The 18,158-nt window shown below is 36.3% G+C and overlaps 1 protein-coding gene across 3 annotated transcripts in view; it reads right to left on the bottom strand.

The window, feature by feature from the left end:
• The window catches only part of LOC107600003 (ral guanine nucleotide dissociation stimulator-like), a 29,148-nt gene extending 13,861 nt beyond the window's left edge, over nt 1–15,287 (bottom strand). Inside the window, exon 1 of one of the 3 annotated variants that reach the window (XM_016291768.1) lies at nt 14,850–15,287. In XM_016291768.1, coding sequence (XP_016147254.1) covers nt 14,850–14,993 — 144 coding nt within the window. In that variant the 5' untranslated portion in view covers nt 14,994–15,287. Of the gene's footprint in view, nt 1–4,123; nt 4,412–11,493; nt 11,748–14,849 lie in introns of those variants that run through there. The other 2 variants (XM_016291766.1, XM_016291767.1) reach the window with 2 other exon arrangements.
• Nucleotides 15,288–18,158: the final 2,871 nt, after the last annotated feature.

The following is an 18,158-nucleotide window of genomic DNA, read 5'->3' as shown; positions in this document are numbered from 1 at the left end:
AATTGACTGTCAAGACTTTTACATTGTTACAAAAAAGTCTATTTCAAATTAATGTTGTTCTTTTGAACTTTTTATTTATCAAAGAATCCTGAAAAAATATATAATGATTTCCACAATAAACTGTTTAACATTAATGAGAAATGTCTTTTGAGCACCAAAGCAGCATAACAGAATGATTTTTGAAGGATAATCTGACACTGAAAACTGGAGTAATGACTGCTGAAAATTTGCCATCACAAAAATAAATTACATTTTTAAATATATTACAATAGAAAAACATTATTATAAATTGTAAATCATTCATTTAAAAACTATTTTGTAATATTGTTGATTTTACTGAGCATCAAATATCACCAAAACAATGGGAAAAAGCATCATTGAGCTATAATAATTAACCTCTTATGAGCTTTATGAGAATATTTTTCATTTGCTAAAAGGCTTTATCAGTATTTTTCCAGCTTGGATGTTGTTGGTAATAATAACTGGATGCTGCTGTCCCTTTTTTTTTTTTTTTTGCCTGTGTTTTGGTTGTGCCAAGGTTTTTGTGAAATCAGCTCCAGCACTTCAGAGTAAGATTAGCAGAGCTAAGGAAGGAATTCTCAAATATAAGTCTTGGAAAAAGATTTACCCGACTTTGCCGGAGTGCAGCTCAGAACTGCTGAGTGTGGTTGCCGTCTGGCTCTGGTATATCGCAGATGTAGATATAAGGAATGTGTGGTATTATGTCCTGGCACCTTTTTTCGTATAAAGAATAAATTATGAATTTTCACATATTTAATCTTACACATTTTTTTTGCAGACCATTTATTTAAAGTTATTTACAGTGCATTCAAGCTATTTATCAGTATGTGTGTCCCCTGGGAACTGAACTCATGACCTTGGCATCGGTAGCACCATGCTCTACTAGTTGAGCTGCTTTTCTAAATTTAACCTAACAAACCTGATTTAACAGTGGTGTACTGAGTATTTGTATTTGACGTCTTGTACAATTGTTTAATTACATCAGTGCTCTCCTACCTATTCCTGCCTTTTTACTCTGCCACTTTCTCCTTTCCTGCCTCTCACATCCATGTTTTCTCTTCATCACACTTCATCCCACTATTCCACCCTCTCATCCCTCTCTTTCCATTCAAGAGATCTTTCACGACAAAAGCATCTCTGTATGTGTCAATGTAACCCCTGTCTGTCCTCCTCATTACACAATGGTCAGCCATTATGACGTTCTGCATTCAATCTATCACACAAAGGCCACTTTTAGAAAAATGCTGAATTTGTAAACACTTTTAACAAACACAGGAAAACAATGACAAAATGTATTAAAGTGAAAACCCAGTGACAAAAGTGCCAGTCAATTCTTTGACCGTTGTTCACTGGTAAACAATCAAAGCATACCTTAACAATAGTGATGTTTGGATCAGTAAGTTATGTTAACTTTTATTCAGTAAAAATTGAAAAATTGATTGAAAGTGACAGTAAAGACATTTATAAGAATGATTTATATTTCAAATAAATACGGTTCTTTTGAAATTTTTATTCCTCAAAGAATCCTGAAAAAAAAATTATCATGGTTTCTACAAAAATATTAAGCAGCGCAACTGTTTTCAACATTGATAATAATAAGAAATGTTTCTTGAGCACTAAATCAGCATGTTAGAATGATTTCTGAAGGATCATGAGACCCTGAAGACTGGAATAATGGATGCTAAAAATTTCTAAAAACAGGGGACTGTTATTTCAAATTGTAATAATATTTCACTATTACAGTGTTTTACTGTATTTTGGATCAAATAAATGCAGTTTTGGTGTCTTTTTTCAAAAACATTAAAAACATTTACTGATCCCAAACTTTTGATCGGCAGTGTGTTGTATTTTATTTATTTTTTAACTTAAAGGCTGACAGTATCTTGGACCACATTTAAAAATTACTTTATTTATTTATTCAAAGGCAAGTCACTTAACAGACATCTTGGATAAATGCCTCAGAAGCAATTTTCTATAAGTATCAAAGTCTATCCACTTGATAAAGCCTAAATTCTTTAACCTGTCAAGATGATAACAAAATATGAAACATGAAAATGAGAAAAAAATAGCTTCTGTTGCTCAAATCAAGCTACAATTACAAATAGTATTTTTCAAGTCGATCAAGCTAATGTGCAAACAAACTACCAATCAATCACTCTTTCAAAATGATTGTTACAATTTCCCTGACTCATTTTGCTACAAGTGCTGTGTTACTGTTTCTGACAATAACACAGCATTAAAGTGCTCTTACACAAGATCTTACACTGGATCCTTTATGGCAGCTGTTATGTTAAGAGATTAGCTGATCTATGTACTGAGCTTGTAATGATCCATTATACAAGAGTACTTTTACATCTGGCTGATTTGGTTTAGGTCTTCAGGGCTGATGTAACCAACTCTGAGCTCTTGCCAAGCCATCTGCGGGCTTGAATCACTAAAAGCAGAGATAAGTGCCTGGCATGCGGTGCTATTTTTTTTACAACCCATGAATTAATGAAAGAGGATGGGAGAGAAAGAGATAAGAAAGTAGGATTTATAGCAAAGTTACTTGCAACTCCATCCATCACTCATGGTTACCCTAGCCAACTTTTTAGACGTTTGTAGGTAGATGAGTCAACCATTTTCACATTAAAATGGTTGTAAAAGAAATGATGATTTCTGTAATGAGGAAGAAAAACAAAGAGCACCCACAAATCGAAGCAAATGCGTCCACAAAGGAGAAGCGCTCTAGTGCTATGCTGGGTGGAATGGGAGATTTAACCATCACTAATTGTGTAATGAGAGCAGATTAGATTTAGTCCAGTGAAGGTTAGCAGCTGTTGACACACTGGAACCTTCTTTTTGTGCATGACTGGAGTAAAACTTCAATGTGGTAAACAAGTTTTGGTGTGAAATGCTGTTTAAGTCTCAACATTGTGCTGTTGGCATTGAAATGCAAGATAAAAAGAGGACACGTTGTTCACAAACCATAGTCAGAAGTTTAGAATAACAACCTAGCAACCATAAAAAATGTGTGACTGCCATGGTGATAAAAAAAAAACTCGTGTTCAAAAACAACCAAGAAAAATATTTTGCGCTGGAAAGCTTGAGAAGTCACGAATAGGAAATCAATAATGAAAGTCTTTCATCACATCTGACAAGTAAATGTGTTGTCACGTATTATATAAGAGGTTCTCAAATAAAATCATTCATTCTCAGCTGACATATCTGCACTACTGTGGGCAATCTCATCATAAACAAACTCTAGAAATAACAGCATCAGTAACATCGGATTGTATTAACAGGTCAGCAAAATTCCCAGATAATGAATTCCATATTACAGCATTTCTTTCCACATCCTTAACTAAATCATCCTGAAGCTGTGTTTTCATTTAATACCTGAAGGGGACGTGATTCTCATTTGACTTTTATTTCCACAGCCCTTTTTGGGGAGAATTTAGAGAGGGGAAAGTTGGAGACGGAGTGAATAAGAGGAAAGCAGAGTGTGCCGGTGCTCTTGCCAAGATCATGGCGGATTTTTGCTTTACTTCAGTTAGGCCATCGAGAACAAGAGATTTCTGTAAATGCATTTATTCTGTCTTGTCATATATATGCCGCATCAGATGCAGCTTCTGAGCAGTCTAAGACATATACAAGACAAAGATCATATAAAGTCAGAAGAATTTGTAACTGAAGTTGCAGATGAGCAAAAGTATTTGAAATCTTTCTTTCTTATTTGAAAGTATCTAAGCTGCAAGTTTTCTACAAAAGAGAGAAACACTAGCAAAGCACGACAAAAACACTCATGCCAGCTCAGCAATCTATACACACAATGACACTACATGCTGGAAAATGTTTAGAAAAAAACAGGGGAAGAAACCTAAAAAAAAACATATATATAACAAACACAAGAATTTCAAAGCAGAAATACACACAAGACAATAATATATTCATTTTGTTGATATTAACAAAATGAAATTACATTTCTAATATATTTCTAATATTTAATATATTATAATATTGTAGTATATTATATTGTAAGAGTTATCTATCTACGTGTGTATGCATGTATGCACACACACACACATACAAGAAAGAATCATGTTGGTTTAAATCACATTACCTCCAGCACAGGCAGATCAGGGTCCAAATGGGTAAAACTATTTAAGACCACAGGGCATCCATCTCCGGCTGCGATCTCCAGCTTCACCCCATCCCAAATGTTTTTAATTTTCCATGTGCTAGATTCAAATAGCTCGTCCAGGGACGTGGGTTTGACACCAAGGGCGTCCGACTGTATCCCCGTAATGTAGACCATTACTGAAAGACTATCACCTCTGTTTACGATGTATTATTTTTACTCCATATTCTGTCATCCAGATTTCTACTGTAGGAACGAGTGCTTGTCTGCATCACTTTGGGTGAAGGGAATACCCTGAGCCGCTAGGCCCCGCCCCTTTGCGCGAGCTCAGCCTCCCTGAGCAAACACCTGGCCCCGCCCCTTCTATGACTAATCGTGATGTCAAGTTCCGGGAAACTCTGTTGTGAGCTACTAAAAATATCACTTTTAAATCGCTTGATTATAACTTCATGTGCCATAAATAAACGAATGCAACTGAAATAATTATGTGGCGGTAATTAAACTGATGATTCATTATTTAACTTATGGCTTAAACATTAAAGGTATTTGTGAATAAAAAGGATTTGCTCAAATAAATTAAAGTGTATCAATAATCTAAAAAACAAAAACAACAGTAATAATCAGTGCATTTAACTCTTCTACTGTCTACAGATCAAATTGGAACAAAGTGGATTTTTCATCCAGGCCGGATAAAATTTCAGGACACCTGGCTCATGTTAATACATTTTCTTCCTGATCCATCCTTTTTTTGGACAGCTACACTGTATATGAATAACTGTAAGTTACTCATGGTTATTCATGTTTCAACCTCATGTTTCAACCTCAACCTTGTTGAGCTACAAGCCTAGTTACCACAAAAACAAACACCTCCAGCATGATCTTCTTCCCAATGCTCTAACCCTGGCATTAATGCATACTAATTGCGCCCTCTGTTGGAAAATACTAGTAACTTACTCTTGGAGGATGGCTGCAACACTGACGCAAAGCTCCTAAGGAAAGTGAAACACTCCAGAGGAATAGTGTTTTGCGAGAAAGAGCAGCAACTGTGTGAGACATGTGCTTGGGGTGATGGTGTTTTCACTGAGGTAACCATTATGATTATATCGTGAAATCTGAAAGGACAGCTGTCTGAAGGAAAATGCTAAGTCTCTGTGTTGGAAGCTGTGGAGATCCTTAAATATTACTTAACTTAAAAGTGCACTTAAGTAATATATATAAATATATAGGAGAGATCAATCTTTTAGAAAAAGCTATTTCATTCTCCATGTCAGGCGATGACCATCCAATGTCATGCATTTGTTTACTACTGATTATAGTAGCAACAATAATATGTATAGCCAGTATTAACGGCACGTTACAAAGCATAAACATAAAAGAACACTTTAAAGGGTTCATGAACTGAGAAATCAAAATTCCCTTCTTTTGACATATAAGAGGTCATTGTACTACAAAAACATCCTGTAAGTTTCAGAACTCAAAACTTTCTTGTCAGTTTAAAAACTGCTTATTTGAAGCCAATCTGCCAAAACGACAGGTTGTGGAATGTGCCACTTTATGACTTAAAGGGGTCATATGATGCTGCTAAAAAGAACATTATTTTGTGTATTTGGTGTAATGAAATGTGTTTATGCGGTTTAAGGTTAAAAAAACACATTATTTTCCACATACTGTACATTATTGTTTCTCCTCTATGCCCCGCCTTTTTGAAACCAAAGCTCATCGGTCTGAAAAGCGAGGTGTGCTGTGATTGGCCAGCTATCCAGTGCGTTGTGATTGGCCGAATACCTCAAGCATGTGACGGAAATGTTATCCCCTTACCATATTGTGATGCCCTGTCCGGCTGGAGCCACGAGACAAAAACATTAAAACCATTATAAACGAGGCATTTGTTGCATCCAGTAGGGACGTAATTACGGATTATAATGACTTATACTGTGTTGCATCGCGCCGCGTAAACATAAAACCATGTCTGCATTTGTGATCGGAGAAATGACAAACAACAAGCGCTACTCTACACTGCTCAAAACTCGCATTTGAATCGTCAGTGGCAAATTCTTTAAATATAAAAACATACTGAACGTACTTACAGACTGTGAGTCAGAACAGCCGGCATTGTAGTCTACCAGGATCAGGAAACAGTCCTCCATAAAATGTGCTGCACACATCTGAATATTTGGGTTAAACTGTTCTGGAACAGTGCTGTAAATACAACTTAGCCACTGATTTCTAGTCGTGTCCTCTTTTGGAAGGCCAAACAAAGTAGTTTCGCTTTCACAACAAAACACAGCGTCACACACGGAGGCCTAGAGTGAGTGGAGGCCGGCTTGAGTGAGTGGCGGCTGGCGGGCTTGAGAACGGTGCGGCCGGCGGGCTTGCAGCAACCACATGTGACGACCCCGGGCTGGACTCCGCTTCGTCCACGCTGCAGGCATGACAAAGCGGATATCGTCCTCTTTTGGAAGGCCAAACAAAGTAGTTTCGCTTTCACAACGAAACACAGCGCCTTCACGACATGGCGGCGGCGGCAACAACAATACTACAGCGAGAATAAAAGTTAAGCCTTCTTTCTTTAAGTGAACGTTTGGGCGACGTTATGCAAATCTTCCCACATCGTGACGTAGACATGTGGGGGCGTGTTAGAGCGAGCAGTTTTAGGTAGGCATGGTTGACTCTTAACTTTTATAAAGAATATCTCTTTGGATTTAAGACTTTAGTCTTTGCAACTTTACAGATCTTCTTTATGCACCAAGAGCTTGTAACACTTCAAAGAGAAAGGAAAATTTGAAATCGCTTCATATGACTCCTTTAATAATGTGGCTAAACCCTGCCTTCACAGAAGAAGATCAACGCCTGCTTCTACATCACTGCCTGTTTAGCCCCGCTCACCGATTCGCGCATGTCGTGTAAATAACGAGAGAGGCAACGCAGGTCTACACAGAAACCAAACGATAAAGATGCTTTGAAGACAAGAAGATGCTGTGCAGCGCCAAGTTGTGAAAAAACAGTCTTTGCATTGCCTTCCTTCTGATCCCAACATTAGGAAAGAGTGGATGAACTTTATTTCTGTCATGACAACTCTCGTGAGATTTTTACATGATAATGGATATGACAGTGTTAATGTATTTGGTGTTGGTGGAATAGATCTGCTACTCTGCTGCTGCTATTGGTTATTGCTGTATTAGTAGATTATTGCTACTGCTGCTGCAAGCAAGTACAGGAACTTGCTACTGCCAATACATATGCCGATATGGTGCTGTGAGTATTCAAGACATACTGCTGCTGCACAAATAGCATAAAAATAACCCGTAGCAGATCTATACAGGTGGAGCTGGGGAAGGTGGAGGGTTTCAGAGGAACTCTGAAAGCTCGCTGCAATGCTCAAGCGAATGCTAACCAGCCATTTAAATGTAAAGCAGCAAGCTCATTGGCTGCGTATGCATAAACCAATGAGCTTGTGACAAGTCGTTTAATGCTAAGAATATCATCAGTTCACGTTAAGGACCCATCAGCTTGCGCCATCTAGAGTTTCATGACAGAACTTGGTATTTAATGAAGTTCCGGAATCACGTCAGTAAGAAATCGGTCCTTTCACTTCATTTTAAAGAAGATTAATTTATAAACCAGGCACAATTCGATGCAGGATTTTCAGAAAGATTGAAAATAAAGACCATGCTGTGCCGACTATATTGGATCTGACAGTAACATCGCACCACACAAGTGTGAGTAACTGTTTTTATTATGTGGTCACTATTGCTTTGTCTGTTATTACAGGTCATTGGATATGCATTTTTAACCTAAATCACAGCAGCGTCCATTTATGAAGGCTGTCAAACATACACAACTGATAGCCAATCGTAGCAGTGGGCATTTACTTCCGAGTCTACAATCCGCTACACCTATTCAAACGGAGCATTCCGATGAGGGGGTCAAAACAGCCTATTACTTCTAAATGATTGTTTATGATATAAAAATCTTGATAACATTATAAGTGTACCTCAGAGAACAGTACAAAATAATAAAAAGGCAGTTCATGACCCCTTTAACGAAACAAAGCAAACAATATAACAAACTCAATATCCATAGAGCAGCCAGGCCCATAGGTGTCAGTATAAAGTACAAAACTGCCGGTGTTCTGACAAATAATGCTACTTATCAGATTATGCTACCAACACTGTATTTATCCTACTGTAAGGGTAGGTTTAGGGTTGGGGTAGGTGTACATGTTAATAAAGCCTCACGCCTTATTAATATCATGCTGGAAGCAAAATCTGATAGGTAGCACTTTTCGCTATCGAATTATGCTACCATCTGTTTTAATGGGAGGTAGCAAGATCTGACAGGGTAGCACAAATCGTCAGAACACCGGTACTATTGGGATGAATAAGAGCCAGCTAAGTGTAAATATGTTTGCACCTTAAACTCAATTACGCTACAATTACTTTTAGCTTTATTTAGGATTTACATAAGCTTTTACTAATATTTCCACTGGCTACTTCTGTTAGATTTGCAGCCATAATCAGCACAAACTGAACTGGATGTGAATAACCCTGGGATCTCTAGTTGAATTGAAACAGTTGTTAGTTATGCTCGGCTGCCATGTAGAGAGATCACACAGATTTATTATATACTGTAATTTTCTATGCGTCAGAACTCTCGGGTTTGAAACACCATCCAAATAAATCTTGCAACAAAAACACAGAATACATAAATACATAATATACTATTCACATTTATTCATGCACTCTGTAAACTATCAATCCAAACTGTGAGAGAACTAGTGTCATATTATATTGCATTTAAGGCATTTAGTACTTTTTTTCAGTAGAATGTTGTCCTTAGAATTAACCAATAACTACATAACAGCCCATCATTTTCTGCTGTACTATACCATTCAAAAGTTTAATTATGCAAAGGTCTATTAAATTGATCAAAAGTGACAGAACAAACACCTAACATTACAAAATATTTATATTCCAAAGAAATGCTTTTCTTTTCAACTATTCATCAGATAACCCTGAAAAATGTGTCAAGGTTCCACATAGGGCTGGACAATAATTCAATATCAATATGTATCGCGATATAATTTTTTTCAATAACGGTGATATGATTTTTAAACACATTTCCGATATTTCGATATACATTACCAGTGTTTCCCATACATTGATTTATTTGTGGCGTTTGACTTTGTTGAATAAACATGAGCACTGCACGTTTCAAAATCATAACACGGCGGGTGTTTTATATGAATGTATCTCTGAAGGGAACCGACTGTCTTCAGAATAGTTTAGATGGCATTTTTATCTGATAAAGTAGCGTTCATGAGCGGAACTGCTTTGTTTACAGCCATTACTGTAGAAACCGTTAGTTCCGCCGCTCTCACAGCGCCTCCTGCTGGCAGACAAGCAGTTTGCATTTTCAAGAATAAACCCATTTCCAGCAACATGCTTTTGTTGTTGCTCTATTTTTTTGTTTTCTGAAGCAACTCGGAGCATGTTTCATACTCGTTATCTTGGTTAATGCACGTTTCAATCTATAAGAATAATCAGCCTACACTACCAGTCAAAGGTTTTTGAACTGCAAGATTTTTAATGTTTCTTAAAGAATTATCTTCTGCTCAACAAGCCTGCATTTGTTGACCGAAATTAAGAAATATATCGTGATATAAATTTTGGCCATATCGTCCAGCCCTAGTTCCACAAAAATATCAAGCAGCACAGCTGTTTTCAATATTGAAAATAAGAAATATTTCTTGATCAACAAAACAGCATATTAGAATGATTTCTGAAGCATCATGTGACACTGAAGACTGCAGTAATGATGCTGAAAAATTAAGCTTTGCCATCATAAGAATAAATTAAATTTTAAAATATATTCAAATAATATTTTAATCTGTAATATTTCACAAATTACTGTTTATATATATATTTATATATATATAGACCTAAATGTCCATGCATTGTTTTTTTTGTAACAGGTATAATGACCCATGGCACCAAAAGTTTGGGATTGCTGTAACATGTATACTTAGGCTAAGGCCATCTCTGTCACAGCTCGAACTCAGTTGCACAACCACTATTTGTGCTGCTCTCTGCTGAGAATGATAGATAATAGCTTGTTTTTCTCTAACAGCACCAGCATGGTATAGAAATCTTTGGAGAAGCTTTATTTGATCTCTTTTGTCCTTTTGCCCAGCGACTCACTGTCAAAAACCAGGTGATTATAGAATCTGGAAACCCCTTTCTATTGGACATTTAAACAGGGCTAAAGAACATTTCTATTATCCTTCCTACTGTCGGGAATCAAGGCCATCAGGGTTCTCACATAAGTGTTAGCAAACAGTGTTCACCCTGAACCCAGCCTCCTCTCCTAACAAGCCTGTGTCATGCTGAGAAAGGACCTGTACTTTGAGAGTCTACAACTTCAAATAGGGACAAATGTAATGAGCCTGCAAAAAAATATTTCCCTTTTTTGCATATACTCATAATTTCAACCAGATACACAATTACATTGTGGTAGCTTATCGAGGGATAGCAATCAATACCGTTTTATTGATTTTGAAGTGCTTACAACACTAAGAAGCTAAATTTGACTTCTTAACCTTTCTTTCTTTACTATGTCTACTATGTATACTATGAGAATAAGGTATGCACTTCTCAGGCTGTGGAAAACACCTGAAAGATACTAACACAGCCAAGAATGGTTTAAAATGAGCAGGAAGCAGCTTGTCACTCATTGGTATCCATTCACACCCACACACAAACGCTACCGCCTTAAGGACATGTCAAACTGTAGTTTGTACCGACTTGAACAGATTTCTCTAGTACTTGCCCACTATGTTTAGAAGAAATCACTTTGCATGCTCCAGGAACTAAGCTTGAAACTTATAAAGCCTTTGTAAATAATCCTACAAATTAGTAACCTGCCTAATAACACTACAAACACCATGACATATTAATAAACATAATAATGTAATTATAAAACGTTAATTTGAACTACATTAATATAACTACACTCTTAAAAATAAAGGTGTTTCAAAAGGTTCTTCAAGCGATGCCATAGAAGAACCATTTTTGGTTCCACAAAGAACCATTCAGTCAAAGGTTCTTTAAAGAGCCATCTCTTTCTTACCTTTTTATAATCTGAAGAAACTTCTTTCGCCACAAAGAACCTTTTGTGAAACAGAAAGGTTCTTCAGGTGTTAAAGGTTCTTTATGGAACCTTTTAGACAAAAAGGTTCTTCTATGGCATCGTGAAGCACCTTTATTTTTAAGAGTGTAGATCTGTTAAAACCAGATCTGGAAAGATGAACTAGATAAATTTGCAGACTATTACAGGAAATAAACTGTTCTTACCTGTTTTCTTTCCTCTAAACCTTCCAAATCACAGTAAAGAGCTTCATTCGCGAACACACAACCCAAGCCACACCAGCGTATCAGTTGAACAAGTTGATCAATCCTATCTTTCCAACACATCACCTTCTCAATTGAGTCTTTGTAGCATAAACTGTAAGAGATCCTCAATCTTGTGACAGATACGAAGTGCAAAGTTCTCCTTTGCCATTTGGCTGACCCCAAAACACTGACCCTGTCCAACATGTGTGGACTCAAACAGCTGTATCAATACACAGGGAACGGTGTAACACCACTCTCACTCTCTCAACTGTCTCTCACTGAACACTATAACGTTTGCTGAGTTTTTGTCATAAGCTCTTCTATTAACACCCTCAAGGTTACTGTGAAATCATTTGTAAGGGCTATGATGCACAGGCTGCTCTGGGAATTCAGTAGAATTCCCACACAAAATGAAACTGCAAGTGAAGCAATCAAACAAACCTAAAACCGGTGGGACAACTTTCTGTTCCAACAAGAAATCAAACCATGTGAAAGCAAATTCTGGTGTTCACAGGATGTCATTGTAAAAATGTATCTAAAATAAAACTTTTGCTATCGTTTTATAAAGGATTTGCTATCCTTTTTACCCAGTTACAAAAATGATTTTAGATTCAATTTTACTACTATCCATTTTTACTACAATATGATTAATATGAAGTAGTCTGATTTCACACAGGTATAAATCAGTTCTTCTGGAAATAAATTCAAACAAAGTCAAGGTACCAGACTGATAAGAAATAATTAAATAATATGAAATAATCACTGGATTTGTCACAGGTTAACAACATCAACACTTTGAAGGCTGTTTAGAGGTGTTTTGTTTGTTTGTTTTTGTTAGTTTTTTAGGTATAACAGGAAAACTAGATTTCCATGGTTTATTCTGCTAATTATGTAAATGAAATAGTCTACATTTTGTCTGTACTTTATTCTCAGTCATTAATCTCTTATTCTGAGTCTTATAGTTTAGACTGCTTTTCTGTACAAATCATTTGCAGCCACTGCCATGCCATTAGTTAAACGGACAGTTCTTGGCTATAGAATAAGCTGCAGTATGGACTGTCAACGGTCTACCCTAGACAAAACCTGACCCACAAACACAGACTGCACACACAGGTGGATACTGATGTTCAAGAGGCCAGACCTTGCCAATGCATGTCTATGTGGCTTAAAAGAATGATGTTCTTATAACAGGCCAGTGTGAATCAGTTCTCAATATGGGAGTAAAAACAACAAAAACAACAGCTTTAAGTATTGAATGTCACCAAACTTCTTTTTTAAAAATAGGCCAAGAACTTAATTCACTGGCCCAACGTAGATTCTTTTTCACACTGAGAGCTCACATACTTTCCTTTCTCGAGTGCCACAGAAACACCATTCTGTGGCTCAGTTTATTACCCTGCTGTATTCTCTGGAGCTCCATTACGATTCTAAGGCGCTTTGACACTCAGAACTTGGCATTTAAAAGTGCTTTCTCCTCACCACTGAGGCCAAATGTAAAGCTATATCAAAAGCCCTGTCCAGTCACAAATGAGTACAGACGGTTACTGGCTGACACACAGATACAAGTGAATCTGATAACACTGTCACCAAATATCGCTGCTGAAAAGATTATGTTCATTAATAGAAAAGCTATTGTGCCATGCGTACTGATGTGAATGAATCTTTAGTTTAGTGAGTTTATTAAGTTCTGAAATAAATGGAATCTATTTAAGGTGTTTACTGAGACACAAATTATGACTTTGTTAAGAACTGGTCAATGACATATAAGAGTGTCCATAAAGAAAAAGAAACATCTTTTAAAAATCAGCTTAAAACACAAGTGCCAAGTCATGTTAAAAACCTTTAAAAAAGTATGCTATTTTTAGGAATTCTATAACAAAAGTAATATTTTCCTTACACTTTGAACATACACATCTAAGTTATTATTATTTCTAAAAGTAAATTATTAAAATTTAAAAAAGTGTTTTTTACAAAAATCATGGCTTATTAATGAATAAATATCAAAATTAATTGTATTATTATTTAAAAATGTTGTAAATTATTTAAGAAATGTTCTAAGAAAGTATAATAAAAGATGCCAAACTACTTTTCAATAATTTTTTCAAATATCGCAGCTTATTAATGAATAAATATCAAAATTAATTGTATTATTATTTAAAAATGTTGTAAATTATTTAAGAAATGTTCTAAGAAAGTATAATAAAAGATGCCAAACTACTTTTCAAGAATTTTTTCAAATATCGCAGCTTATTAATGAATAAATATCATGATAAAATATATAATTTAAATTTTTTTTAAATATATATATTTTTCTAATACATTAGAATAAAAGATGCCAAACTACTTTTCAAGAATTTTTTCAAATATCGCAGCTTATTAATGAATAAATATCATGATAAAATATATAATTTAAATTTTTTTTAAATATATATATTTTTCTAATACATTAGAATAAAAGATGCCAAATTTATTTTCAAGAATTGCAGAGGTGTTTCAGAATTTAGTTTTGTCACCCTGGTATTTTTTTATTTTATTAAATTTTTTTACGTTTTGCCCTTCAAAACAAAAATCGAGATGAATTTTAATTTAGAAATTTTAAACATGCTCATCCTGTAATATGAAGTGCATTTTTACATCTTTTTAAATGAATTAATATATGTGGACAAAAATGAGCATCATGTCATTAAACCGGTTGCTCTTTATAACATTTCATTGACATTTATTCAAACAAATCCAAAACAAAACCCACAGAACCAACAGTGGATCACATCCATTTCAAGATGACTCATAAAACTTGAATCAGTTACAGTGCAGTACTGAAGTGGACCATATAATATGCGATAAAGAACGTCTCAGTAACCTAGAGGCGTACTCACACCTGCAGAACTGCTGACACATAAAAACGCTTGCCACTTAGCAAAAGTAACACATCATCTTTGAACATCTCTGGCCGAAATGTGCCACAGAACAAAGAAAAGAAAACAGCCACGGGCAGCATAGCAACAACATCCTGTTCAGCATGCCAAAAGTAGAGCTCACTATTGAGTGCAAGACATTCACAACTAACTCCAGACGCCGTTATCGGTTAGTTGTAACACGTTTAATGATGAGGAACAGCAAGAACTGACATGCTTTTTACCATGAAAGAAAGACCGTCACTTAAAGTCCTCACGGGCTCTAAGCCAACATGCATAAAAACAGCAGAATACAGCCAAAGGGTGAGCACATACTTATGCTAAATGAAAACACAAGCACACACAGACACCAACTCGCACCAGGTGAATCAGAACGAAACGACTGCAGTCTCTCTCTCTTACCAGATCATCCAGGATGGAGACAGGGAAATCAAACATGCACATCTTCACAGGCTGAGCCAGGGCTTTATGCAGGCTGAACAGAGATTTGGGCTCCATCTTACCCGATGGAAAGAGTGCAGGCTGCTGTCCAGGCGCCTGCTTCATATTAGGGGAATGCTGCTCCCCCTTTTCTGCTCTCTCATTGATACACAACTCCCTCTCTCTCACTCTCTCCCTTTCAATCGTTCCCTTTCCAGAGTGAGTGCACAGGCGCGCTCTCTTTCGCACACAAAAACTACTCGCCTCTCTCTGTATTTCTCTTTACTAGTTATGCAGCACAAACAGGAACTTGCTGCAGCTGTCACTAACACTCTGCTGTCATCTACTTCTCTCGCATCAGGAGACGGTAAGAAATCTGAATGACTCGACCTCCTCCCAGCGCTTCCTTTTGCACATTGTCTCGCTCTCTAACAATCTCCTAACCATGTAAACACCCACACCCATACATGCGACGTAGGTATGCAGGTAGATCTTAGTATAAAATGCAGCATCTCTGCAGAACGGTGTCTCTCCCTCCCTCTTAAGGTCCACATTCAGTCCAAGGCTGTTGCCCACACTCCTGTTTTCCAGCTCACGAAGATAAAGATGAGTTTGGATGGGTGTTTTCTGCGTTCTGCTGTGCTTTCCCCCTGACGTGCCCCTTAGAGACCCTGTGTTTGTGTATCTGAGAGCAGTTCGGCAGTGGAAAAGTGCTTTCTGGCTCATGTGCTCTGTCCGTTTTGTTGGAGCAACAAAAAAAGTGCCTAGAGTGTGTTCTCGCTCGTGTGACCAGTCTGCCCAGTGACCTGTGCAGCTGGGAGTCTGGGTCTGGATCCTACAAAACACACAGACACACACATATACATACATATAAATGGCAGACATACACTCAGATCCATTAAAGAGTTGAAAAGATTTGCAATGCCCTATCATTAAATCTAGGTCACAAAGCTTTTCGACCACAAACAGCTGTCCTATACTAAAAACATCCTTAACCATAACAGTATATAAGACATTTGCCTTGTACTCTATGCAAGTTAAGGGATGTGCACAAATGTAAATGCTGGAATCATTTGTATAATGCTGTCATGCAACAGGATAAAAAAGTATAAATACCAATACGATTCGGTACTGAAGGGTTGCATGTGATGCTTATCTAACAGCAGCATAGTTGAGGACCACGGGGAGGTGGCACTCTATTATGAAAGCACAGACTGTGGGAACTGTTTTGAAATGCAGAGGATATCTTACGCAGCCATAGAGAGATGTGGTTGCCATGGAGACAGCAAACGCTCAACCTTTGAAAAGAGATGCCTAGAGGAACTGCAATAAAGTCCACAGAGACAACTGTATTTGCACAAGAGCACCATACCTCACCACAAAGACGTGTGCACAAAAGCAGTTTCTATATAAAATTCGTCTCAGATTTATGCACTTCAGTTGCATTCTGTAGTCTGTGCAGCACGTTAGAGTCTGGTGACATTTAGAATTCACATAGAATATGCATTAACATGTCTTGCCTACATTCATGTCATTCCATTCACGTCCAGACATGCAAGTTGTCTTGTGAACAACTTGGATGTTGAAACACTACCTCTCAGGTATGATGGTTTTAAGAGTTCAAACACAGACCAAGGAGATATAAAACATTTTGAAATGTTACAATACAACACTCAATTTTATACAATGTTTATATATATATATATATATATATATATATATATATATAATATTTTATCCAAATAAAACACTGAAACTAATATTAATTGCATTATAATTAAACATTATAATTTACAGTATGAAAAATAGATACTAAAGATTATATTGTTAACACAGAATATTTGGAGTATTAGTATTTAAAAAAATCTTGTGATAGATGACAGTAAAGGTAATCTAAATGTAAAATAGGGGAAATGAGCATGAACAATTAAATGTCTGTTTAAATGTTTAGGGTCAGTAATATTTTGAAAGAAAAAAAATATTCAGCATGGATGCAATAAATACTGTTTGTTTGAACTTTATAGTCATCAAAGAATCCTGATCAACTCTTTTCAACATTGATGATATTTAGAAATGTTTCTTATGCACCAAATCAGAATGATTTCTGAAGGATGCGACACTGACGACTGGAGTAATGGCTGCTGAAAATTTTCTGAAAAATGAAACATTTTTAATATATATTTTAAAATCAAAAACATAATTTTAAATTGTAATAACATTATTGTTTTTATTGTGTTTTTGATCAAATAAATGCAGTCTTGGTGAACATAAAAGGCTTCTTTAAAAAAAAAAAATCGTTACCCCTGTCAAGGACCCCTGCTTTTATAAACACTCCCTAACTAGTAAGAACTGTGTGTTGTAGAATGAGAAGTAATAGAAAGGCAGGGAAGGAAGCACAGCTTCTGTCTGAACACACAGAGATCCAACTCCACACAAAGACAGGACAGGGTGGTGTTGGAGAGGTACTGTTGGAGCTGTTCACTTTAATGTTTCACTCGGCCTCAGGACACTGGCAATGGAACCATGAAGAAACATTACACGTAGATGGGAAACTTCTCTCTCGAGATAAAAATTTCCAAGGGCTATACCTCAACAACCACATGTTGAAGCAGACTATTTTAACAGCATGAATACAGCTACTGTGCTGTTAGGAATGATTCTATTAAAATATATATAATTTCTAGACATTCAAAATGTTATTAGTCACAAGTCTTGCAATATGAATCTGTTATATAGCATTAAAGTAATATATGTCAACGGCAATAGCTTTATCTATTAGACCTCTAACTGGAAAACCAATGGTGGCAGATACACAACCTATTGCCAAAGAGGATACCACAAAAATTCTGCATCCTCTTTATTGTGTAATGACACATTGATTATAACATGCTGTAAACAACTGTCTGCACATTCTTAAAAGCTTTTCCTTTGTTTATAACATCAGTTAAACAATGCTGAGTCCCCCTTTTCCTGACACAGAACATTTTCCTTTTGCCACTTAAAATATCACTACAAAACTCATACACACAAAGTATGAAACATAGCGACTGAGAGAAAGAAACAAAGAATGAAATGTGACTTATTCTTCCAAATCAATAATTTGATGGTAAAACGCCTGAAAAGAAATTGTTAATATGCCTCTTGCTGGGGACTCAAAGAATCAAAGTTTGGCTTGTTTGCGTGTTAGCCCCTGTTAGTCCCTGCCGGTAGATGCTGTAACTACATCATCTGGCTTAAAAGAGCATTGATGTTATATATACAGCTAATATTTGACTATATTATAGTAAATGT

Source organism: Sinocyclocheilus grahami, unplaced genomic scaffold, assembly GCF_001515645.1.
Source record: "Sinocyclocheilus grahami isolate Dianchi unplaced genomic scaffold, SAMN03320097.WGS_v1.1 scaffold276.1, whole genome shotgun sequence".
Taxonomy (NCBI): domain Eukaryota; kingdom Metazoa; phylum Chordata; class Actinopteri; order Cypriniformes; family Cyprinidae; genus Sinocyclocheilus; species Sinocyclocheilus grahami.
The sequence above is the reverse complement of the archived record's forward strand: the minus strand, read 5'-3'. Positions and strand labels throughout refer to the sequence as shown.